The following is a 25,759-nucleotide window of genomic DNA, read 5'->3' on the forward strand; positions in this document are numbered from 1 at the left end:
CTTCCTCAAAACAAGCACACAGAGAACCTAACCACAGATGGTATTTGACATCCATGTGGGTAGTCTGAAAAGGCTTAAGAATTACAGTTACACAGCTGTACACATACCTCACAACTAGCTGACAACCAGCTAAATAAGCAGATCAGATCAAGAGACTTAAGTTGGCACAACAATGCAAGTTATTAACACATTTCTTCAGCTGTTCCAAAAGGCAAAGTTGTTTCTTGTTTTCCTTTAAGAAGAACAATACAGAAGCCTTGATCATCAAGGCCTTTTCCCCCAGTTTAGAAACAAAATCATCTTAGTGACTCGATGGCACAAGACTGGGCACTTCTTTCCAAGTTAGCTTGTCTTGACCAGGTCCACTGAAAGCTGACAGTTTCAATTCCACAGTGATTGGCCTTTTCAATAGATAAAGTCACCTCAATAAAGGACAGTCATCTGGAAGCCAGATGTCTTATGGCACATCGAATGGCAAGTCCACTACAGAATCTTTCGGTACTTTGAAGTTTGGGCTGTGCTTGGAAACTGCTATGTTTTAATTGACCGATGGATATATAACCATTAAGACATAGTAGAAAAGACTGACAGACCTAGTTCTGACTGACAGACCCAGACTGACAGACCCAGTTCAAGATGCTCAGACGAAGAGCAAATTCCTGGAAAACTGGCTTCCTTTTCTAAACTGTGCCAGAAATCGTAACCGGAATGGGCCAGACTGAACAAGGATAAGACAACATATATTTGATAAGGAACAGTTTCAAGTGCATAACTATGATGTCAATCTAATCTTGTGGGCTTGCCATGCTTCTTGATTAGGAGAAGAGGGGAGGGAATGGTTTGAAACTCATTTCATTTTTAAGACGCCATTATTATTAGAAGTAGTAAGAATAAGAAATGAAAATGTGAAGCTTCTGCCTTCAATCTTGGTTATTCTTTTAGAGCAAGGGTGGGCAATCACTGGACAGTATCCAAGCCTGCCTTCACACCAGCGGGTCCCACTGATCCTAAAAACAACCTGAAATGAGCACAAATGCTACTTTCTGGGTCAGCAGAGCTCACAGAAAGAAGCTGTCCTGACCTGCCCCGATCTAGAAAAAAGCATTTCCACTGGCTTCCAGAGTTGCTTTTAGAACCAATAGCTTTCTGTTGCATGGGCACCAGGTCCCACTTTCACAACTCAAGTGGGAGCACAGCAGCAGTATTGAATGTTGCCCGTTTTGGTTTCAGGAACTGCATTCCAACGACGAATGGGGCGAAAGCTAGCAGTGGGCGGGTCCAGAGCCAAAAGTGGGTGGATCACCTATTTTCTCTCTCTCCCTCTTCTGTCAGGCCCCGCATTTGAGGACTCCATGAAATTAGGTCAAGGGCTGCAGGTTGTCCCCATTTAAGAGCAACGATGCATGCAATTGCCTTACTCTGCTATTTTTCAGGTAAGACCTTCCAGTCATCCAAAATATGTCAATACAGCATTCTTTTGTTAGGGAAACAGAGAGTGTTCTTTTTCATTTAGAAATGAGGAGGGAGGGAATAGTAAGGGAAATGGCCAGTCATCCTCGAAGCTTAGTTCAGAGCACGTCTCAATTAGGATAAACAAGGACCAAAACAGCACTATCTACAGTGGAGAGGACATCTTCTTAAATCAAAGGCACTCCAATAAGAAAGTCTCTTACCACTGAAAACCTTCCATCGAAAACCACAGCATTTAGTTTTTATTTTACTGGAATTCCTCATCATAGTTCTACAAAAAGTTTTTTAAAAAATCTTATTGCAATTATGCAACAGCACATAACAATTAAGTAAAAGTCCTAGACAGATTAATACTGCCAAGCTCCAAAATACGAGCAAGGCAGGTGCTTATCAGTGATATATCTGGGGTTGCTAAGAGGAGTGGCAAAGTTATGCAGGTTGTCCTATGCGTTCAATAATCAGGGTAGAATACAGAGAAAATTACATCTGCTTAGGATCCACATAAATCAACAAGCATTCCATGTCAGTGGGACTTGAGCCCTTACCTGCCAAGTATGTGGCTAGTGACTGGGGGAAAGTGTAAAGAAAATTCATCTCTAAGCTATCAGAGAGGAAAGCTGATAGCTTAGAGATGTGCAGAGAATTTGTAGACTTGAGGCAAAGTTGCCTCCTCAAACATATTGGAGCACAGGAGGCAACACATCCCATTGCACCTTGTGTTAACCAACATCTTAAGGCTCCTGCTCTTCAAGCAGGGTGGGGAAGCGTTATTCCTGAGGAACTATCTTAGGAAGAAGCAGATTTCAAAAAACTGATGAAGTAATGTATGATACAATTCTTTGTTGTCCTAGATTTCTGGCACTCTGGCTGTGCAGGCTGAGGGCGGAGGGACTCCCATCTATTAACAATTAATAAGATGTAGTTTTAACTGCCTTCTGAAAGTCACGTCATTTGTGTTCAGGCTTCTTTCATGCAGTATTTTCAAATGCTCATCGCACCTCCTGTTCACACAGAAGGGGAAATACTTAAACTACGTGCCCATCTGGCAAACACCTGCTATTAACATCGTCTTAATATTAAGAGATGTAGCAGCCAGTCAAACCTAATTGCAGCAGGTTATCTTCTACACATGCAACTGCTCTCGCTCTCTCTGCACCAGAGACATAGTAGTGGCTGGCAATCTTTTTGTGAATCCATGTGGTCTGGCAGAAGGAGCTTATGTTCTTTCCACACAGAACATGAATGCGCACACAAAACCCCAGCTAGCATATCACAAGCAAACTGTCAGTTAGCTCATAAAAGATCAGCAGAAACTCCTGCTCCTTGACAAAGTCTTTGAAGTGATGCCTCTTGGACTGGCTGGAATCCCGTGTAATTGCCAATGTGTAAACTCAGCAGAACTCCAGGGGCAGCAGAAGGGAGGAGACAAGAAAAGCTGGCTCTCTTTCTCCTTCCCTCTCATCTACAGAAAAAAATCAGACGGTTTTTAAAAGATTGCGTTGCATACCACAAACAGTCTGAATCACTTAAGAGAAAGCCCTTTCTGCGAGTATTTTTTTGGGGTGGGGGTGTTAATCTGCTTTGTAGAAGGCTGCAGATAAAGGTCTTCAAAAACATTAAGCCCTTCCCAGGGGCTCCTTGTAAGTTTGAAAGCATACGATGGCTTTCCTACCAGCAATATTGGTGCTGGTAGCAAAACTACACCTATTTTGAAGTTAAAGGCACTGATCTGCTTCTTTCCAGAGGAAATTCCTTCCTGACTTGATTTCACTGAGAGGTCAAATAATATAGTTCAACCCAGAATGGAAAGAAAGTAATTCCTCCACCAACTGTAAACTCTATTCTACTCATAGCTTCCAAGATTGATTGCAACGTAGAAATCTGATTTTTTTCATATTCTGATACCAGGCCGGTTCGCATAATCGAATACTCCACTGTGGCTTATTTTGAATATTCAAGCCACAGCTTCTTGTGTCCAAACCTGGGTGGCGCGGGTTATGTGAGATTTAAATGACCCCTGCATAACCCATGGCCTGTTCTAGGGTTATGCAAGGGTTGTTTAACCTTCACACAACCCCTGCCACCTAGGTTCAGATGAGACAAGAAGCTGTGGCTTGAATATTTAAAAAACGCCTGGCACGCACCAGGACTCACCATGGCTTAAACAAGCCTCAGCGGGCAACAGTGATCATGCGAACCAGGTCACTGTGTATCTACTTCTTTTTCCAAGTGTTCAGATCTTTCAAAATATTTTTTCCAGCCTAAAATATACTTTGAACATTACCCTTCAGTCTGTTGTTTTTCATTATTAAAATTATTAATTTTGCACTTTGATGTTTCAATATCATCAAACCTACTTATTAGGGATACCAAACCATTAATCTCTGACTCTGTAACTGAATAAAATATGCACCAGATAAGAACATAAGAAGAGCCATGCTGGATTAGACCAAGGGTCTATCTAGTCCAGTACTCTGTTCACACAGTGACCAACCAGCTGTCGACCAGGGAACCACAAGCAGGACATGGTGCAACAGCATCCTCCCACCCATGTTCCCCAACACCTAGTGCATATAGGCTTACTGCTTCTAATACTGGAGGTTGCACTTAGCCATCAAGACTATTATTTATTGAATGATTGATTGCATTTCTATACTGCCCAATAGCCGGAGCTCTCTGGGCGGTTTACAAATTTAAAACAATTCAAATATAAAACAACAGTATAAAACCATAATATAAAATACAATATAAAAGCTCAACCAGATAAAAACAGCAGCAATGCAAAATTACAAATTTAAAACACGAGTTAAAATTTATTTATAGACTGTTAAAATACTGGGAGAATAAAAAGGTCTTCACCTGGTGTCTAAAGAAATATAATGTAGGTGCCAAGCAAACCTCCTTAAGGAGCTCATTCCACAGCCAGGGTGCCACAGCAGAGAAGGCCCTCCTCCTGGTAGCCACCTGCCTCACTTCCTTTGGCAGGGGCTTGCAGAGAAGGACCCCTGGGGATGACCTTAGGGTCCGGGCAGGTACATATGGGAGGAGGCGTTCCTTCAGATAGCCTGGCCCCAAGCCGTTTAAGGGCTTAAAATGTTAATACCAGCACTTTGAATTGGGCCCGGACCTGGACTGGCAGCCAATGAAGCTGGAAAAGGACTGGCGTAATGTGGTCTCATCGGCCAGTCCCTGTTAGTAACCGTGCTGCCCTGTTTTGTACCAGTTGGAAGTTTCCGGACTGTTTTCAAAGGCAGCCCCATGTATAACGCATTGCAGTAATCCAAACGAGAGGTTATCAGAGCATGGATAACTGTAGCTAGGCTATCTCTGTCCAGATAAGGGTGCAGTTGGTACATCAGCCTAAGCTGATAAAATGACTAGTAGCCATTGATAGCCTTCTCCTCCAGAAATTTATCCAACCCCCTTTTAAAGCCATCCAAATTGGTGGCCATCTCCACAACTTGTGGTAGTGAATTTCAGTTGTTTATTATTAAATGGTTATTAATTTATTTTTAAGAAATATATTTTATTCTCGCTTCAGCCTGGTGCAACATGCCATATGCTATCTTCAATACAGAAAGAATGCCTGTCCACATGGAAATTATGTACAATACAAGGATATTAAAAGGGTCAATATTCTTCCATTTATGGCTCAAAAGTTCATATTGGGCAACAATATTTATGCCAGTAAAGATTACTACCAGTGCTACCAAAACTCAGTGTCTAAATCAGTCCCTAGTCACACCATACTCCAATCTGTGCCCCTTTATTATTAGCCCTTACACCAACTTTCCATTACCTCTCTAGCCCCCAACCAGGTTGAAAAGCAGAAGTATTGGTTATTTCATTTATATTTCACCTTTCTTCCATGATGGAACTCAAAACAACATAAATAAGAGTTCCCAACCAGTATCCCATCCAGGCACTGAGCAGACGCAAACTTGCTTAGCTTCAGCAAGATTGTCTCATGTACCTTCCGACCATGCTCTGAGATCATTATCAGCATTATTGTAGGAATAAATAGCGCAGTAGATGAAGACCCAGTTCAGACAATATGCTAAGCCATGGTGGTTAAGCATTTTGAGCTAAACATTATGGTTTAGCGTGTCGTGTGTGAACCATTTCTAACCATAGTGGCTGCATAACAATGGTTTAAACACATTCACTAACTATTTGCTGCAAAAGGGTTAGTGGCCTAACCACGGCTTAGCACGTTGTCTGAAAGGCCTGGAGTGATAGACTTGGACTGGGGAGACTGGGGCTGAAATCCTCTTGAGCACGTCTTCTTGTCTACTCTACTTACCAGGATTTTTTAGAAGTATATGATTGCTGCAAATTATAGCAATAAAAATAACAATCTCTGTAATAACGTCCTAGAAATCTGCAAGCTTGTCTACGTGGTCCTCTTGAACAGTGTCAACAGCACAAGCAGAACAGCAAGCATCAGAAAGCTGAGAAGACCATAAAAGTAGAAAACAGTATTTGGGGTCATCACCCCACAAGTGCTACATTCCCCTAGGAACAGCCATAAGAAAAAGAATCAATCAATGAACTATTGTGACATCAACAGCTATAGACCAATCCAACAGGGATAGATCAATCCACTTTCCCATATCTGGATGCTTGAAAATTCAGAGGAGAAAAGGGCAAGCTGGGCCATGGTTCATATTTCAAAACATTTCAAATGTTACATTTCACCCTGCAAGAACATATTTAAAGGCACAAACAAAAAGTCCTCCCAGGAAAAGTGAGGGACGACATTAAGGAAATAAGAAGCTAAAGGGAAGAAAGCTGGAGCAAAGCCCTTTCCTGATGTTTGTTGGTTGCCAGGCGAGCCAAGTAGTATGAGATAAAGCTGGGGATTGTGACATCAGCAGCCATTGCTTTTCCCCATGGCCACAGAGGTGACTTACAGCTGAGTAAGACTGAAGGGAAGGAGATGGGGTCAGATGCAAGAGTGAGGAAGCAGAGGCTAGGAAAAGAGAAGTGGGCAAAGCTGGTTGGGAAGGGAAGATAGGTCTAGCACTCACCCACCTACAGTCCATTTCACATATAACACTGCAGTCATTTGATGGAGACTTTGTTAATAAATATCTATAAAAACTGGGCTGACAACCAATACCCAGAGGACCTTCTTTTCTGCCGCTCCCAGACTGTGGAAAGGCCTGCCGGGAGAGATCCACCAACTTAACAGTCTGTCTGAACTTTAAAAAGCTATAAAGACTGATCTCTTCCGGCAGGCCTACCCAGTCGAATTTTAAGATGTCTTAAAAGATTTTAAGACTTTAATAATGTATTGGTTTTATTTTTTCATCAGTTTTATGTATTTATGTTTTTGTATTCAATGTTGTTCCCCGCCTCGATCCAGAGGGAGAGGTGGGTAAGAAAGAAAGAAAGAAATTATTATTATTATTATTATTATTATTATTATAGACGTATAATTTAAGCATTAACATTATAACATTTAAGGTTTTTAGAAATCAAGGAAAAAATTACACTTTCTGTGAAACCGGAGTTAAGTGGCTAAGTACCATCATCAGACATCATTAGATTAGGGACTAGTTCCTTGCGGAAGCTCACTCTGCCCCACCACGGGAACTGGCTACACATTTGCACTTTCAAATGCAATACACTGATCCATGAAACAATTCTTGTTTCACGACTGTGACCTACTGGCATTTCTGAGTGACTTGAAAGGCATTAATAATCAAAGTGAAGTTCTATAGCAATGTTTAAAGTTACCAATTTTTTGTTTCATTTAATATTATATGCAATTTTTAAAGTATCAAAATTAGTTAATTTTTCCAGGTCTTATCTAGAGGGTCAATGTAGTGTTTTACTATGGCATGGCCCTTCAACTCATGAAAATAAATGCATGCTTTTTCTACAAAATACACTTATGGCCACTAATTGCTCCCCAACTTGGATTAAAGCAGACATAAGGGAAGCACACCCTAACTGCCAAAGAGGAAACAAAAAAGCTAAAATGCACACAACGTGCTCAGCCAACCACCCTCCTTCCCCACAGATGGAAAAAACCTGCAGTGATAACAAAAAGTTACAAGCAGACATAAAACGAATTAAAATATGCCTGCTTACATATGAGAAAATTCATAGTATAGGTTGCCAAGTTAAAACATTTCATGGAGGAAAGCATGAACAGAAATGTGGACCACAAACTGCAACTCAGAAAGTGAATGCCTGAATAAATGTAGGTACCTCTAGTTCAACTAGCGCTGCAGTCACTGCATCTGTTACAAGAGCCCCAGCCTGTAGCTTTTCAATTGCCTAGAAGACAGAATTTTTAGGTATAAAGTTTTGCCTCTTCATTTTTACATACTACATATTCTACATAATCAGCGAGTGACTTGGTCATAAAACAGAGATGTTGCTCAAGGAAGTTTCCAGACGTTGGTAGGGGACTACTCAGAGAATGAAATGAAGGAACCACAAACTCATTTCACTGTTCTTAAGTTCATGGAACCACATACTCTAAGAACAGTGTAAGGACATAGAAACACCAAAGCCAGCATATACATCTAGACAAATGGAGATGTTTTTCCTTTCATTACATGAAATGGAAAGCAAAGCAGAAACATCTCTTCTCATTGTTAATTATGGATATCTAATGAAAGCACACTTCTGTTCCTAAAACAGGTTTCCGCAGTGAATCCTCTGAACTGGCATAGCCCCACACTTCAGCAGAAAAGATGCTACATGGCTTGCCATCAATTCAGACGTTTGTTTTGCTACCTTATGAACAGACAACCAAGTGAAATTCCAAGCACCGAAGCTGCAACTAATCAAGGGTTTTGCTAGACCTACCTGATAATCCATGCAGGAGGAGTGGCGAGCCCGCGCTACAAGTAGCGCGGGCTGTCGCTCCTATCCACACGTCAGACGCGATGGGCTACGGGAAAGCCCCGTTGCGTCCACCATTTGGTTTTAGTCTTAAAGGGCCGGGTGCGCAGGAGCGCACCAGTGGCAAAGGTAAGTGTCGTTTTTTAAAAAAAGGGTTCCCCGCTCCCCTCGCCCCCGATTTCCCCACCCTAGCCGCAATTCCCCCCGATCTCCGGTTTCCCACCCGCGATCTCCGCTTCCCCCCACGAACTCCACTTCCCCCCCACGAACTCCAATTCCCCCAGTGCAAACTCCCCACCCCCGGATCTCTTCCCCTGCTCTGATGGGCCCAGCGCTTCTGCGGAGCGCTGCGCCCCGTCAGCCACTTTTCCCAGCCACTCGCAAGTAATTGTGGTAGCCAGGAAAAGCAACAGACATGCCCAGCCCGAGACCGCAGGAAATACCGGGCCACAAGCGGTGCCGGTTATCCCGGACCAAGGGAGGGTTACCTGTCGTCTAGCTAAGGCCCAAGATATTTGATGAAATTGGAAGGGAGAGGGTATCACTGGAAACATCTTACACCAGCGTTCCAACATTTGCGCTTGCTTCCTATAGCACAGAAGACACAACTCAAGGTGCCAGTTTTAACTTATATGGTTCGGAATGACTTAGAGAATACCTCGGACCTCACATCCTATTGTGATTTCTACAGACTGTTGAGAGCAGCCTCCTAACCATGTCACACAAGGAGGTATTCTCAAATACTGCTCCCGAGTTTGGGAATTCCTTCCCACCATCTATTCCCAAAGGGTTCAAAAAAGCCCAAACCAGAAACCAATACAATAACTTTATTTAATTCAGGGAAAAGTTTTATGACTCAGTCAAATCAGATTCTAAGGCAAGGATAGGTAACCTGTGGCCCTCCAAATGTTACTACAACTCCCATAATTCCTTATCACTTGTCATGCTGGCTGAAGCTGATGGAAATTGGAATCCAACGTCATCTGGAAGGCCCACAGGTTCCCCACCCCTGTTCTTAATAAAGAAAGAAGTTGAAATGATACCATCATGGCAGAAACCACCAGACCTAAAAACTAAGTTAGATTACATACAACTAAGCCTGAAGTTGGAATACTGTTCAAGAGGCAAGCAGGTTAACTATCATTTAGTGCAACACTATCTAGGTCAGATACTCTAACAAACACGTAGTGGAAAACATGAAGTAAAATGGTTAACAGCGCAATCCTATGCATGTCTACTCAAATGTAAATCTCACTGAGTTGAACAGAACTTACTTCCAGTGTGTATAGGATTGCAGACTAAGTCAAGCGATTAAAATTGCTTGTTTTTCCTCCTAAACCTTCTCATCTCTCATTCTCTCTTACTGTCAATGATGTTACGCTTACTCCGGTCAAGGAAGCTCGTAGCCTTGGCTTTATCTTCGACTCCTCGCTCTCCTTTATTCCTCATATTGAGGCAGTAGCTAAATCTTGTCGATTTTTCCTGTATAATATTGCCAGGATTCGATCATTTTTGTCTGTCTCTTCTGCCAAGACGCTTGTTCATGCACTGGTTATTTCACGGTTGGACTACTGCAACCTTCTTCTCTCTGGCCTTCCTTCTTCTCACATCAGTCCGTTGGTTTCTGTTCACCACTCTGCCGCAAAGATCATCTTCTTAGCTCGCCGCTCCGACCATGTTACTCCGCTTCTGAAATCTCTTCATTGGCTTCCAATTCACTTCAGAATCCAATATAAACTTCTCCTGTTAACCTTCAAAGCTTTTCACGGTCTAGCTCCTTCCTATCTCTCCTCTCTCATCTCACACTATTGCCCCGCTCGTGCTCTTCGCTCCTCTGATGCCATGTTTCTCACCTGCCCAAGGGCCTCTACTTCCCTTGCTCGGCTTCGTCCATTTTCGTCTGCTGCCCCTTACGCCTGGAACACTCTTCCAGAACATTTGAGAACTACAAGTTCAACCACAGCTTTTAAAGCTCAACTAAAAACTTTTCTTTTTCCTAAAGCTTTTAAAACTTGATGTTGTGCAGACTTCTACTGTTACTTTCTACTGTTAGTTTTTCCCTACCCTGTGCCTGCTTACCCTACCCTGTACCTGTTTGCATTCTCTTCCCCTCCTTATTGTTTTACTATGATTTTATTAGATTGTAAGCCTATGCGGCAGGGTCTTGCTATTTACTGTTTTACTCTGTACAGCACCATGTACATTGATGGTGCTATATAAATAAATAATAATAATAATAAAAAAATAATACTGTGTGAAAATTCAAAGCTTATCAAAAGCAACAAGCCTAAACCCATAGTCTAGAGTTTCAACATAACTAAAACACTATTTTGTATTTGTGTTTTTAGATTATTGGTTGTTTTTATGCTCTTCATGATTTTAATTTTTGTGAACCGCCCAGAGAGCTTTGGCTATTAAATGTAATATATAAATAAATAAATGCATTTTTTTTCTTACATAAGATGATAAATTTATCAGGAATGCTTCTAGGAAAATACAACTCACCCAAATTTTAAAGCGTTGATGACAAGTTATTGCATTCATATTCATACACACACTGGTAATTTTGTTGTTCAACCAGCTAAGTGTTTCAATTTCTTTACTTTGTAAAGAAATATATCCATATGTCCCAAAGGAGTAAATACATCAAATTGTTGTTAAGAGGGAAAACCACTTTTCATTTTATTTTATTTTTTAGACGACATCAAATAAGCATTCTTTTAGAATTCCTGATGACTAAAAATAAACTGAAAGCATTTGTCCCAAACTGATAAACGCTTACCTTCCGACAGGCTCTTTTGCACACATGCTTATATTCTTTGGCTTTGGACTCAGAATGATACCCTGCACCTAATATAAAGGAAGATACAGAGTAGGAGGAAAGTCAGTCAAGTAGATAGAACAACCATTTTTTTAAAGTTAACAGAGTTAGCCTTTCCCCCCAAAATACATCCTGTAGGAAGCATGCAGTTCAGGCCCCCTTGATACACATTGGCAGTAGGGTGGGAGTGATCTCTGTGTGGTACAATCTCATACTATGGGAGCCTGCATGTGAATAATACAACCCCATGGGGAAGGGTTGGTCAGGTGTGGTCGTTGGTACTCAATCAGCACCCAGCTTCACATTGGGATGCCAACTGCAGAGAAACCCCCCCCACACACACACACACATTTTATCTTATTTATTTTATTACATTTCTTCCATTGTGGCAACATATGGTTCCCAGGTAGTCTCCCCTCCACGCACTGACCAGACCTGCTTAGCTCCTGCAAGCTGGCTGCTTCATGTGCCTTTAGACCATATGCCTACACCTGCAGCATAAGATTGCACCATCCAGACACAGCTCCCACACTGCTGGCCACACATTTAAAAGGAGCCCGACACAGCATTTGTTTTGAAATGAGGAAGGTATCTGCTTGGAAGTCATACCTGTCCGTTTCAGTACACAGACCTATATGGCAGCTTCTTTTGCCTCCACAATGATGACAGACACCTACCAAAAGAAGTCTACATAGCTATGCGTTACTTCTTAAACAAAGATTGTGATTTCACTCTCGTCACTGGTGCCTGAATTTTCTTTTCATGAGGTCTCTTCATTTTGTTCTTTCAAGAACTTCACTTTCTGTTGTATGATCCAGAGGGAATAAAGGCAGAACAGCATATAAAAAGCACTGGGGTAATCTGGAATTTATCCCCATGTCTTTCTATACTGTCTAAGATATTTTGCCCTCTACAAAGTGGTGCAGCTTGATTTACATCTACTTCAGTTCCTAATAAATTTACTTCAGATTATTCAATTCTATCCTGTCCTAACCCATGAACTCAAACTGTTGGCATTTACTTAAATGCCCAAGGTACAATTGAGCACCTTGAATGCATGGGATTCCCAATGCCAAATGGAGTTTTATAACTGCCTGAAATTCTTTTTCCCACCAGGTCTGGCAATGAGAAAGCACACTTGCACGTGGTGGACTGCATTATGGCCTTAGAAACCATGCCAGAGATCTTAGTGCTAAAATCTGCTGTGATACTTGGTTTTTCAGAACAAAAGATGGCAACACCTTCCAGAATTGCCACTGTTCATAAATCTCAAAGAACCTTCACCCACTGTTTATGTCCCCACTCCATGCCCCACTGCATCACAAGAAAAAACAACAATATTTGTTTTAATATTTGCATTCATGCACATGCAAGAACACTGAAGATGCTTCAGAATGCCAACATTTACCGTAGAACACTAGATTAGAGCCATGTTTTGATCCAGGCATATTTTGCTTAACTTTCTGGCAAAAGAGTTAATTAAAAGTTAATAAAGCCAAGCCAAAGCAGTGTCATGTCTAACCCTACTGCCCCTGTTTTGGGAGAAGGTGTTTAAGGTAATCAATCAGAATCAGATTCGGACCTAGAGGAGGCGGCACCAGACACCAGCCAGCCTGTACCAGTGGGGGAGGAAGCTCTCACGGGCGATTCCCCAGCTGGGAGTCAGCCCTCTCGGCCAAATCCTATACACTCAGTGGGAAGTGAGCTTTCTTCCGGAGGAGAGCGCCCTGACAAACTAGCTGATTCTAGGGTCCACCAGAAGCTAAAACGCACAGAGGAAAAGGAAGGCGTGAGAAAGTCATTCCAACTAGGATTGCACCAGAACCGGCCTCTGCACCAGGCTCTCTGAAGTTACGGGCGTTTGGGAAGGGGTTTCCTGTTCTCTTTGGTCGGACAATTGTCTCACTTAGTTTGCATAGTTTTGCCTAGGGGGAAGTTTCCAAGAGATTAGACTCCCTTCAGGTAGAAGAGATGTTTGCTGCTTAATAAAAGCTTTGTGGATTACCTAGCAGGCCTCATCATTTGTCTCCCATCAAAAGCAGGGGCTTTCTGAGAAACACGACAAGCAATTACAGAGATCTAAAACCTAAATCAGAACATAAAACAAGACCTTAGCTTAAATTTAGCAAAGTTTACTATTAAATTTGTATTATGAGATGTCCTTAGGACAGGAGTTGGCAACCTGTAACCCTCAGCCTCATTTCAAAAGCTCCCTGGGTCAAGAGCAACCCATTCTTCTTCTGAAGCCTGGTGGGCAAGGAGGAAAACAGAAAGAGAAGGGAGTTGGTTACAGAAAGTGAGAGGGAACAGGTGGCCCTGCCCCATCCACAATTGGCATCCAACCTCTGACAGCTTAACCTTAATGCAGGATTGGACCACCTGTGGACCTTGATGCCCCCCAGTGTGGACCCATCACTGTCAAAATTCAGGGATACCCCCCAAAATATATTTCTGACACCATTTTGTTTTTGTTTTTCAATACTTTTAATTTCCTCCCATTTTCAACCCCAAGTGTCTTTGTGGGGGGGGGGGGGGGGGATGGCTTCCTGTTCCTTCCTTAGTAAATCTATCCTGACTCTTAAAAGCAATGTTACTGTCAATCACAGTGAAGGTCTATCACACTTTCCCCCTTGGGGCCTATGTATGTGTATAGGTCTGATTTGGGGTCATTATCTGACCCATTACATAGAAAAAGATGGAATTTGAAAATGAGGGAGAAGAGGGATTGGCCGGCCTCATTGATCCCGAAGTCCTTAGAGTTCCTGATGGGAAAATGGATGAAATCCTCTGGAGCTAAACCCTTTTTTTCAGCCATTTTATAATTATTTGGCCCCTCTCTAGCATTCATATCGCCAGCTATTAAAATTAATGGGTCAGCGAATGAGTCAAATAGGAGTGTAAGCACTTGGTCTAAATCAGACCATCTAAAAGCAGGCTCATACTTAAAGAGTTCCAAGGGGGGCAATATACATTAATCAAAATAAGTTTCACACCGCTGGGCCAATCGATTTGGACAGTGAAGGTGAAAGTCACTAGTACAAAGGCAAAATCAGGAAATCACATCTCGAAGCCAAAGGAAAGGGTTATTAGCCTTAAAATCAGTTGTCAAATGAGAATTGCAAAGGTATTGTACTTCCTACTCTAAAGAAGAAGACATAGATAAAAAAGATAGACGTGACTGGGAGCAAAGGAGGACAAGATTGTTATTCAAACCCACAGGCCATGGAGAGTTTGCAGAGAAAATGTATCCCAAGGCAGAGGTTTTAGCTTAGTTTCTCTCACTCATGTTCCCCTTGTCTCCCCCAAAATATCATGTACCACTATGCTATGACACATCCAACTAGTGACGATTAAGACCTTGTGTCTTTACCTGCATGTACAAGTACAAATCCCACTCGTCTCACTTTCTGAGCTTGCTTTGCTTCATGGTCTTTCATCATCGCCCTTACTGCAGTAGCATGAGAAGATTTGGAGGGAAGAACTTCTACTGAGCTTATCCCCTTTTCCATGATCATACTTCAAAGTTACCATCTTCTGTGGAAGAGAGCATGCTTCCATCCAAGGGAAAATACAGAAGAGAACTCTTCCTGAAAGCAGAAACAAAGGCATATACTATACCAGTTCTCTTTTACCTAGGGGTGAATTCATGCAAAATAATTTTATGCATGCACACCATACGCATACTTCTCATAGAAGCCACCCAACAACACATTACTGGCTGGGGGTAGTAACTAATGGAGCTCTTCTGCCCCCACCGATTCCCTTCCACCCCACCAATTCACTTCCACAAGTGGTGGGTCCTGTTGATTCCGCTGCGCAAGCGGGACCCACAGGGTGCGCAAGCGAGATTTAGTAGTTCCTGAACGAAGCCCCAGAACGAGCGGAAACACTTGTTTCGGGAAGGGAGCAAATCAACAGAGCTCCCTTAAGTGAGCACGACCAACCTGTCTCCTTCCAGAAACAAGCATTTCCACTTAGTACAGGTTGCATCAAAAGTGCACAAGCAATGGGGACAGAGTGTGTAAGAGAATCGGCAGGGGTGTACAAGCATCCCTTTGGATTCTGCCCAAAGTATAAGGGGGGGTGTCTCAGTATTGAAAACAGCAGGAAACTACAGATAACAATATTCATATTTAGCAAAGCTGTACAGAATGGACATATTTCATAAATGATTTTTCTACTGTACTGAAAAAGCTGATCCTTAAGTTTTTTTTTTTAAAAAAAGCAATCAACAGAAACCTCCACAGAAAACCTTGAGTTTAACCATCCTTATGAAAGGTAACTTGCAGAGAGAGCATCTTCATTTCTTCTAATAGCAAATCCAAATGTTTAAGAACCTATCAGTTGAGAAATGACATGGAACTAACCAAAAATGAAGTTTTACCCCTTCCCCCATCCTGAAACTCCCACAAGGCTCCAATAGTACTATATGGTTGCTGTTCCAGGCTGGCTGGAGCCCAGAACAACAGCAGTTGCTTTAAGAGCTAGGGACATATTGCAACATTTTGTTGCAGGCCCCACTTTTTATCTTCTCTACTCCTTCCATCCTAGGCTTTTACTGTGCAATCACCCTGCCTCAAATACAGAGTTCTACCAAGGTTCCAAACAACATCTTCCATTATAACCGTCCTAATTTTTTCCACCACTTCTTCCATCTTTTTTCTTACCACAAGCATTTGTTAATGAGGGAAAGACAGAATAGCTGCAAAATGCATTTGAAATAGTAGTGTTAGTAGCTGTCCATCTGGAAGCAAGGCTCTACAGCTGCTGAGCTTTAAACTCCCAGGCAACAGAAACATCTAAGGCAAGGGTGGGCAACATTTATAGCCTTTCAGATATTTTGGCTGACAACTCCCACCAGCCTTAGTCAGCATACCCAATGGTGAGGGATCATGGGAGTTGATCGCCAAAACATCTGGAGGGTCACAATTTGCTCACCCTTGCTCTACAGATTATTTGAAAGACTCCGTAGAGTTTGGAGTGACAGTCCAGGCACAATGAAACATTATTAACACACAACATATTTTCCCGCTGTAGGCAAGTGCTTGATTAAGGCTCCAATCCTACACACATGTACTTGATAGTCTCAGAATAATCACACATCAGTTCAGGATAAGTGGTGTTAAGTGTGTCAAAACAGCCAGAAGACAGTGACACACCTCCACCACCACCAAGAACTTATACCCAAGACAACTTAATGCTTGGTCCCAGCAACTTGACTTACACAAAATCAAGAGCGTAGAAAGGCGAAGCCAGTTTCTAATCAACAACAAGCACAGACTCAGAAGATGGTGGATGTTCGGTATTCATCTTCACATGAAAACATTTTCTTAGCCGCGTGGGAGGAAAAAGAAAATAACAACCAACATCACCATCCTGATAAGGCAATGATGGGATGCAGGCGAGGGAAGAGCGCATCCAGACATCACTATGAAATCAAGCGACATGTGGATTGACATGTCAATCAACTACAGAAACCCCTGTCACTACAGAAACCCTGTCCCTGCACCCAAAGGAGCAGAGCTGCCAGCTGTCAGAGGGAAACCCCAAAACTCAGGATTTGGGCCTCCTCCTCCTCCTTGACAATCTCCAATGCAGGAGTAGAGCCTAGAGAGACGTCTATTTTTGGTGTGGCTTAAAAGCTTTTATCATGAGGCTCGCCCCGCCCCCCCCCATCTCAGCCTTCTCTCACAGCCAGGCTCTGAACATCCCCGACCCGCTCCACCCATTCGCACGCTGGCCCTGCCCCACACCTAAGGCATGGGAGCCTCAGGCGGCCAAGCTGCAGCCCCTACCAGGGAGCGCCAAGGCAACCAATGTGACGAGGTCGCATTCTCATGGCGTCACAAGCGTGCCCCTTGCGTCAGCGCGTGACGTCAAGCGGCGCGCACCCCCCCCCCTCCCCCGGCACCGCTCTCGGGGAGCTGCGTCCGGCAGGAGCTGCCTCACCCACCAGCTCTGACCAGGCGCCGTTAGCGGGCTCGCGCGCGCTCACCCACGTATTTGTCATCCGTCGGGCGCCTGCCTCAGCGAGGAGAAGGAAAATGCAAAGAGATGTGGTGTTTTTTTTTTTATATAAAAAACAACACACCATCACCGCACACACATGCGAGCCCAGCAAGAGTTCTACGCTGTCCTCACTTCCGGTTCCCATTCGAATGTCTCCACCATGTGCGGGGCTAGAGTGGAGGAAGCGCCGGAGGAATCAGCGCACAACTTGATATTATAGGAAGCAGCAGGGTTTAAGACTCCCTTTCGCTTTGAGATCAGCGCGCACTCGTTGCTAAGGGAAGGGAAAAGAGGGGGGGGCGAGCTTTTCCTCACCTGATGAGCTCTCATTGGGAAGGGCTCAAGGGCAGAGGAGGCTGGTGGCTCCTATGTCACTAGGGCATTGATTCCACTCTAGGTTTCAGTCAGAACTCTAAAGGAGCTCTCCAAGGCGCTGAAATCAATCCACAAAATGGGTTCGCCTTCTTTGGTGTTCTGGCTGAAACCCAGAGCCGACTCACTGCCCACTGGCATAGGAGTCACCAGCCTATATTGCTCAAAAAGGTGTATTTTTAATAATAATAATAATAATAATGGGTAAGTCGTTGGACTTCAGTTGGTAAAAGTAAGAAGAAAATAAAATATGACAGTGGAAAATTTAAAAAGTCATTTAGGCAGCAGTTCTATGTCCACTTAGTTGGGAAAGCAAACACCACTGAACCCTGGGGGACTTCCTTCTGAGTAAACATACGTAAGATTGCACTGCCAGCTTGATTTGCTTTGTTTATAAAGGCTTGGAAACGCCGCTCAACACCTGCCTGTGCTTAGCCCAAGGCAGGCTGCTATCCAACTGGTAGAGACTCACGATTCAGACTGCATGATTTGCCTGACAGATTAAAAGGCGACTGGACCCAAGGAGTAAGGAGGCACAGCAGGAAGAGAAGTGCACATACTTTGCCACAAAATGAAAGGATGGCAGTTGAACAAAGACTTAGGGCTGCAATCCTAGGTACACTTACCAGGGAGTAGACCTCACTGAATACTGAAGCGCTGACTTCACCACCGGAAGCTGCCTTATACTGAGTGGTCCATCTAGCCTGGTATTGCTCCAGGGTTCCAGGCAGGATTCTTTCCTAGCCCTACCTGGAGAGGCCAGGGATTGAACCTGGGACCTCTTGATTTCAAAGCAGTGCTCAACCATTGAGCTACAGCCCCCTGCCATATTCTGAGGAAACATAATAAGATGGGATTTTGCCTGCAAGGCTCAAATCCTATGCATGCTTCCCTGAGAGTAAAAGATCCATTGAACACAGAGAGGGGGACTGACTTCCTAGTGAGCATGGACAGGGTTGAGCTGTTGTGGGGCAGGGGTGTGTGTATGAAATATGGGCACCCTGTCAGAACTGAAGCAGAGGTTTTACGTGGGCCTGCCAGGAAAGGCCACCCGAGACCATATTCTGTGACATGATACAGCGCTAGACTTCTACTGGGAGAAACGCCTGTACATCTGTTCAACAGGTGCATCTGTGTTTCCATAAAAGAGACTTGTTTTGTTTAAATTTTACAATAAAAACAATTACATTTTTTTAAAAAAAGGCAGCTGCGCTTGAGTTCCTGCTTTGCATAGTCTTTAAAGCAGCCTTCCCCAGCCTTGGAACGATGGGAGTTGTAGTCCACACATCTGGAGGGCACCAGGCTGGGGTAAACTGCTTCAAAGACATGGAAGCTCTGAGTATTCTATTAGTAAAACATCTAAGCAACGACAGGGAGCCTGTTCCACTCCTACGACATTAAAAGCTGGTGGGAAATCAGCCACGCAAAGCCTTACTCGTCACTGCATCTTCACCTGCCGAATAACTGCTCGTCGCGAGGTCTGCGGAGAACAGAGTCCTGCCTGCATCGCGTGATTTATATATCCCTTCTCCGTTACTTTCTCCTCTCCTGCCCCGCAGATGATCTACGAACTGATCTACGAACTGCGATCAGGAACCCGAAGTCTTAGAAGACTAACATTCGACGTCAGAGCCGCTTGGGAAAGATGCTTTGTAGCCTTTTCATTAGGAAAAAAGGCGATCACGAGACCGGAAGTACATGTAATTCATAGGGATATGAAAAGTTTACAGAGAGATACATACCAAGAATTTCCGGTTTGATCAGGCCTATTTATTAATTTTTCATTCCCAGGGTGGAAGTGAGAGCTGTTCAGAGAAGTCAATGAAGAAATTCGAGATATTTTTTTCCATAGTAATTTTTTATTGTTTCATAAACATACATTACATAAAAACATTACATAGAATACAAACATCCGAGGGGAAAAGAGAAAAAAAACGCACAAAGGTTAAGGTGTATTTTTGGCTCTCTACACATCATGAATACATATGAAAAGGAGGACAGGGCTCCTGTATCTTTAACAGTTGCATTGAAAAGGGAATTTCAGCAGGTGTCATTTGTATATATGGAGAACCTGGTGAAATTCCCTCTTCATCACCACAGTTAAAGCTGCAGGAACTATACTAGAATGACCAAATTTAAAAGAGGGCAGGGCACCTGCAGCTTTAACTGGTGTGATGAAGAGGAAATTTCACCAGGTTCTCCATATATACAAATGACACCTGCTGAAATTCCCTTTTCAATGCAACTGTTAAGGATACAGGAGCCTTGTCCTCATTTTCATATGGTCACCCTACACAATAATCAAATTTGTTTCTTTCTTTCTTTCTTTCTTTCTTTCTTTCTTTATTACATTTCTCATACACTGAATCCACAGACAAATACATTATTTCTCTCTGTTTCTTGCAGAAATTCTATCAGAGGTTTCCATTAAGATATCATTATCAAAATTTATTAAGGTCATAGACCAGCAAATCCGTTCAGATATAATTCGATATTTTTTTTATCGACCAGCAAGCGTCCCAATCGCCCAGCACAAAATGTAACAGCAAACACAAGAGTCCCTCCCTGCTTTTTCTAATTCACGTCTTCGTCTGACAACATTCCTTTGTTGAGTTTTTGAACATCTAAATTTCATCCAGTCTATATAAAATTCAATAGTGTAGCATGTAATATAGTGCATGCAGCTGATTGCTGGAAGGAGGTCTGAGGGAGCAGATGAAGTAGATTAGTCTTTGTTATATTTGTTTTTGCAGGGTGGGGGGATTTGGAGCCGAGCATCCAGACACTCTGACCTACAGTTTTAACTGGACTATATCACAGGGTTGTTAAGCGCTATCTTCTCAACACAACCCCCGAGCCTGCAATAAAGCTATAATAAGTGAATATCTACCTTTCAGGATTGTTGTATACTACTCGTGCAACATGGGGAAAACACCACTGAGCAACACTACAGGATTGTTGCAAACTACGCATAGCTGCAGCCTAACCGCCAGCCCTGTCATAGACCTAGACCCTATCATAGCGCTAGACCACATCTCAGAGTTGTGTAAAACAATCTCAAGCTCAGCTTGGCCCCAATGTGCAACATGCAGGGCAAACTGTACTGCAGGGCTGTTGTAAGCCAATCTCCCACAGCCTCCTTCACCCACAGTATATGTATAACGGACTGCTGTGAAATTTATATTGGCAGCACTACTTTCCACAAGCTGGAAAACTTAACAAATATTAAATTGCCTACATGAAATAAGACCTCACTGAGAAAGGGCGTGAATTCCCCTATTTGCTGGCATCTTTTGTTTGGAGGTAGATATACTGCTACAAAATCATACATATGTTCTACCCTTGGATTTATCCATTGATTTCTATGGGCTGCCCTCACTTGGCCTCAAAATACATTTAAAAATTATTTTTCAATGTAAGCCAGGAAATGACTTGCCTAGATTCTATTAGGGGCCGTCTTCACAGCACCAGGTTATCGCCACCTCCCTCTGCAACCCCACAGTTTCCATCTCCCGGGGTAGCATTGGGTAATCCCAACACCAAGAAAAGAGTGTGGGGTTTCCTGCGGCCATCCAGGAACTGGAGCCAGCACCCTGCTCCTCCACCCTCTTCCTGGTGGAAGGCAACCAATCGGATTGGACCCGGACCAAGGGCAGGCAGCAGAAGAGCCATGCTGATGTCACTCCAATTAAAAAAGTCAGGGTAAGTCACTGGCTGAGATCGGACAACACGCTAATCAACAGTTGTTTCCCTTTCTGTTCCTATTACCACCCCCACCCCCCAGTTGATTAGTGTGTCGTCCGAACTCAGCCAGTGACTTTTCAATCTGCAGCTTCTCAGGAAAGCAGTGAAGCTGCACCTGCATTGTATAACTGACACAGCACAGATCTGCCGCCACCACAGATCTGTTACATTGCTTTTGATAGTTTTTTTTTAAAAAATGTTGTTGCAATTTTTTGTGCATTGCCTAGGTGACTAGGTTGATAAGCAACAGAAGGAGCAACCCTATGGTTCCTAGAAAGAGTCTGGGGGCCATAGGATATTTTGGATTCATGGATCCGAGGTCAGAGACACTGCTCCGACCTCAGAGCCAAGAATCTGAACTCCCTCCCCCTACCATCCAGCATGGAGTGAAAAGTGCCACCTCCTCTCTGAGGTCACAAAAATAAGCACCGGGGGAAGGTAAAGGTGGTGTTCCTGGGGGAAGGGAGGAGACTGAAGAGGCTATCTTAAGCTTTTCCTAAGGCCTCTCCAGACTCCTTCCCTCCCACTCTGCAACGCCTCAGCTAGACGGGCGAAAAAACCCATCTAGGTGAAATGCAGAATGGGAGGCGCAATCACCTCCGGATAGTTGTAAGCCTCTGAATGCAGAGGCGGACAAGTATCAAGGGCAGGCCCCATAGGATTGTACCCTAAGGGTATAATCTTATGCATGTTTAAACAGAAAAACGTTCTACATTCCTGCATGCTGGAGTTGTAGTTCTTTCTAAGCATTCATAAGATTTCACCCCAATACATGTAAATAATAAATAAACAAACAGTCCCAATTGCCTTTCTGGTTCTGATGTATTTAAAATAACTGTGTATTGGGGGGTTTTCTCATGTTTTTAACAATATGCACTTCACATTCTTACATTACTTGCCTTGTTGTCAACTTAGGCAGGATCTACACTATTGCTTTATAATGCTATTGAAGTGTACTGACTACTGTTGGAGGGCATGACAAATTCCATATGCCATTTCCAAACTGCTTTCATAGTGTTATATTCTGCTTGGTGTAGATCTGGCCTTACATCTGTTTTGCTAGAGTACGTGTATCTTTTAATTTCCCTCATTTGAGCAATGCTTCAAGTTTTTTACAACGCTCCTTTGACCCTTTACAGATTCCCTGACTGTCCTTATACAACCATGCTTCTTGGATTATTAGTAACTTTTTATCTAAACATCTATTATAATGGTTTTAAATACCACGGCAGTAGAGTAGTCAATACTGAGCTATTTAGATCGAAGTCTGACTCAGCAAAAGGCAATCGCCTCTGTTACTAAGTGGAGTCCTTCACTTATGTACAGCTTCAGCTTATTCCCAAGATTAAACAAATGACATTCTAAATTTAAATAATTTCCTCCATCTCTCTCACAAATGTTCAGATAGACACTGCGAGCGGCATTGCTGCATCAATTCATAGAATAGTACAGTTGAAAGGGGCCTATAAGGCCATTGAGTCCAACCCCCTGCTCAATGCAGGAATCTATCCTAGAGAGCCCACAACCTCCCTAGGTAACCAGTTCCGTTGTCATACTGCTCTAACAGTCAGGAAGTTTTTCCTGATGTCCACCTGGAATCTGGCTCCCTGTAACTTGAGCCCATTATTCCGTGTGCTGCACTCTGGGAGGATCGAGAAGAGATCCTGGCCCTCCTCTGTGTGACAACCTTTTAAGTATTTGAAGAGTGCTATCAGGTCTCCCCTCAATCTTCTCTTCTCCAGGCTCAACATGCCCAGTTGTTTCAGTCTCTCTTCATGGGGCTTTGTTTCCAGACCCCTGATCATCCTGGTTGCCCTCCTCTGAACACACTTCTTGAATTGTGAAGCTATTCACTGATAAGTAGCCACGACAATGCGCTCTTCTGAGCAGCAAAATATTTTTGAACCAACAGCACATGTTGATACACTGCTACATATAAAGTGGCACACCGGTCAACTCTTTGCAAGTAAAATCACTCCTGAATATCTGTGGTGGAGAGATATGCCACTTGAGAAAGAACAGCTTTCCCCCTTCCCCCTCCTTTAAAAAAAGCAAAACAAAAAAAGCCAACCCTGCTTTTGAGCTTGACCGTGGACACAGTTTTTAGGGGAAGAGCAGTCATTGCATGGGCCAAGTTCTCGGTGAGGTGGATCTGAGCTGTACAGTCTGCAGCTGGGAGCTTACCTGATGCATTGTTCTTCATACATAAAATGATCTCCTCATACAAAACTACATGGCAAAGAGAAGAATTCTAGTTTTGACTTCTCCCTGGCTATGCCTCCCTTATCAATATGTAGGAATCCTTTTTTGCATGGAGGAGTATAGAATCATGTGAGCCTTCCCCCCAACCCCCGTTCAGCAATGAAGGACTAAATCCCAGGCACATTACACACGTACAGGAAATCTGCAAACAGGAATTCTCAATCAAACAATGAGACCTTCTGCCTAGGCTGTTGGCGAGGCGATACCCTGGCGGGCTCGGAGTAACATTTGAATGGGTGTGATTTTTTTGGTACATATGTTTTAGTTTTGTCAAAATTTGGTTGGATTTTCTTTTGCATTTTAATTTTAAATTAGAAGCCACCTGGGATGGGGCAAGCTAGAAATGTAATGAAATGAAGAAAAAAAGACAGACAAATTCAGCTGGGTGGGTCGGTGGGAGAAGCTTCCAGTAGGTTACCAAGCCAAACACGTTCCGTTCCAGCAGCTTTAAAAAGCCTGGAGGGCATGTTTGTTCAGAGTTGTTCCTTCCGCTCAACATGAAAGAGTCCCTTGCCTGATATTCTGCCAGTACAAAATGCTTTCTTCAACTAATCACCTTCAGCCCGCTTCTCTGGATCAGCCTAAATAGCATTCTTTATAACTCCCAGTTGTTTAACACCCACTCACTATTCTTTCCAGCACACGAACCATAGTACGGCAACAGCTTTCTAAGTCAAATGTGGTCTAGCTCTCCCTTGGCTTTCGCAATTTTTGCTCAACATGGGCCAAACCCCAAAAGATTGAAATGCTTGAGGCTGGAGTTCTCCTTTATTTCTATCCATTGACATTAGCAAGAACCGCTGAATGCATGAAACCCCCAAATCGCTGAACTCCTGACAGGCAATGTTCAGTTTTGATGCTACTATTTTTGTTCATGACAACACTCCTGGGAATCCACTTCTCTTGATGAGACTCACAGCAAGAGAAGGATTGACGCACTGCTTATGTACACCGAGCCACTCTCTGATTCTCAACATACCAAAATTATGATTCTTCATCTCGGAAATGACTTGTAGGAGCAGAAATGAAAATGGTGCCCTGGGAATCAGCCCAAACACTCGCCCTGGACATGGCAAATAGCGTACCAAATGGAGGAAGCAGGGCCATTCAGAAAGAAGAAACAAAAATCAAGAGAAGAAGTATGGGGCATGGAGACTTTTGTGTTCCACTGAGTGGGGCAAAGCTTTGTGTAAATATAGAGCCTTGTGTGGCGCAGAGTGGTAAGCGGCAGTTACTGCAGCCGAAACTCTCCCCATGGCCTGAGTTCGATCCCAGCGGAAGCTGGTTCTCAGGCAGCCGGCTCAGGTTGACTCAGCCTCCCATCCTTCTGAGGTCGGTAAAATGAGTACCCAGCTAGCTGGGGGAAAGGTAACCGTGACTGGGGAAGGCAAGGGCAAACCACCCCGCTACAAAGTCTGCCAAGAAAACGTCAGCGAAAGCAGGCATCCCTCTAGGAGTCAGCAATGACTCAAGTGCTTGCACAAGAGGTTCCTTTCCTTTCCTGAGTGGGACAAATCTTTGTGTAAATATTTTATTCTCTCTCCTCTCCTGGCTCAATGAAAACACACATGTAGTCATGGGAGAAGCTAAAGAGACACTTAAACCTTCCCTGAAGAATTGCTACACTTCCTAGGGAAATCCACCTCAAATGGGGAATGCATCCATGTGACACCCCTGCTCAGAACCTTTCACTGGCTTCCCACCTGCTTTTGTATGCAGCACAATCTCGTTGTCCTGACATTTAAAGCTCTCCAGGACTGCCTCCATCCTACCCACAAGCTCCCAAGTGTACCACCCTCCCTCATCCACTCAATTTGTGAATGCCCAGTAATGAGCAGGCAATGCTCATCTGATGGAACTCCATGTTTACATACTTTCTCAGCCTCCAGCAAACTACCCACAAGATCTCTAAGTAGCTTTGCACAATACTGCCTAACTACCTAGAGATCCCTTTGATGGACGCACTATTGCTATGAAAGGTGCAGCAAGACTTTCGCCAGCCTGCAGTACAAAACCTGAGTTTTCTAGTCCCACCCTCAATCTTTCTATTCTTTCCCTAGGAACCTCTTTTGATGGGCCACCCTTATAGAACACCTTGATTCCTGAGGTTGCTTCTCCCTCTTGACCTAACATCTGATACCGATGTTCATCTCTCCCAATTCCTCTTTGTAAGATCTTGTATTCCCATAGATGGAGATGTTTCTATTTTGCCTTGATCTG

The 25,759-nt window shown here is 43.4% G+C and overlaps 2 protein-coding genes across 5 annotated transcripts in view; one reads left to right on the forward strand and one right to left on the reverse strand.

Moving 5' to 3' along the window:
- TASP1 (taspase 1) overlaps positions 1-18,987 on the reverse strand; it is a 120,368-nt gene extending 101,381 nt beyond the window's left edge. The window contains exons 1-4 of one of the 3 annotated variants that reach the window (XM_063125341.1): positions 18,969-18,987; positions 14,523-14,739; positions 11,114-11,181; positions 7,690-7,758 (exon numbers count right to left, since the gene is read on the reverse strand). In XM_063125341.1, coding sequence (XP_062981411.1) covers positions 7,690-7,758; positions 11,114-11,181; positions 14,523-14,667 — 282 coding nt within the window. In that variant the 5' untranslated portion in view covers positions 14,668-14,739; positions 18,969-18,987. Of the gene's footprint in view, positions 1-7,689; positions 7,759-11,113; positions 11,182-14,522; positions 14,740-16,376; positions 16,397-17,147; positions 17,234-18,968 lie in introns of those variants that run through there. The other 2 variants (XM_063125340.1, XM_063125339.1) reach the window with 2 other exon arrangements.
- The window catches only part of ISM1 (isthmin 1), a 325,195-nt gene that overhangs the window by 200,359 nt on the left and 99,077 nt on the right, over positions 1-25,759 (forward strand). The window lies entirely within an intron of this gene.

The sequence above is a fragment of the Elgaria multicarinata genome, chromosome 4 (genome assembly GCF_023053635.1).
Source record: "Elgaria multicarinata webbii isolate HBS135686 ecotype San Diego chromosome 4, rElgMul1.1.pri, whole genome shotgun sequence".
NCBI lineage: Eukaryota > Metazoa > Chordata > Lepidosauria > Squamata > Anguidae > Elgaria > Elgaria multicarinata.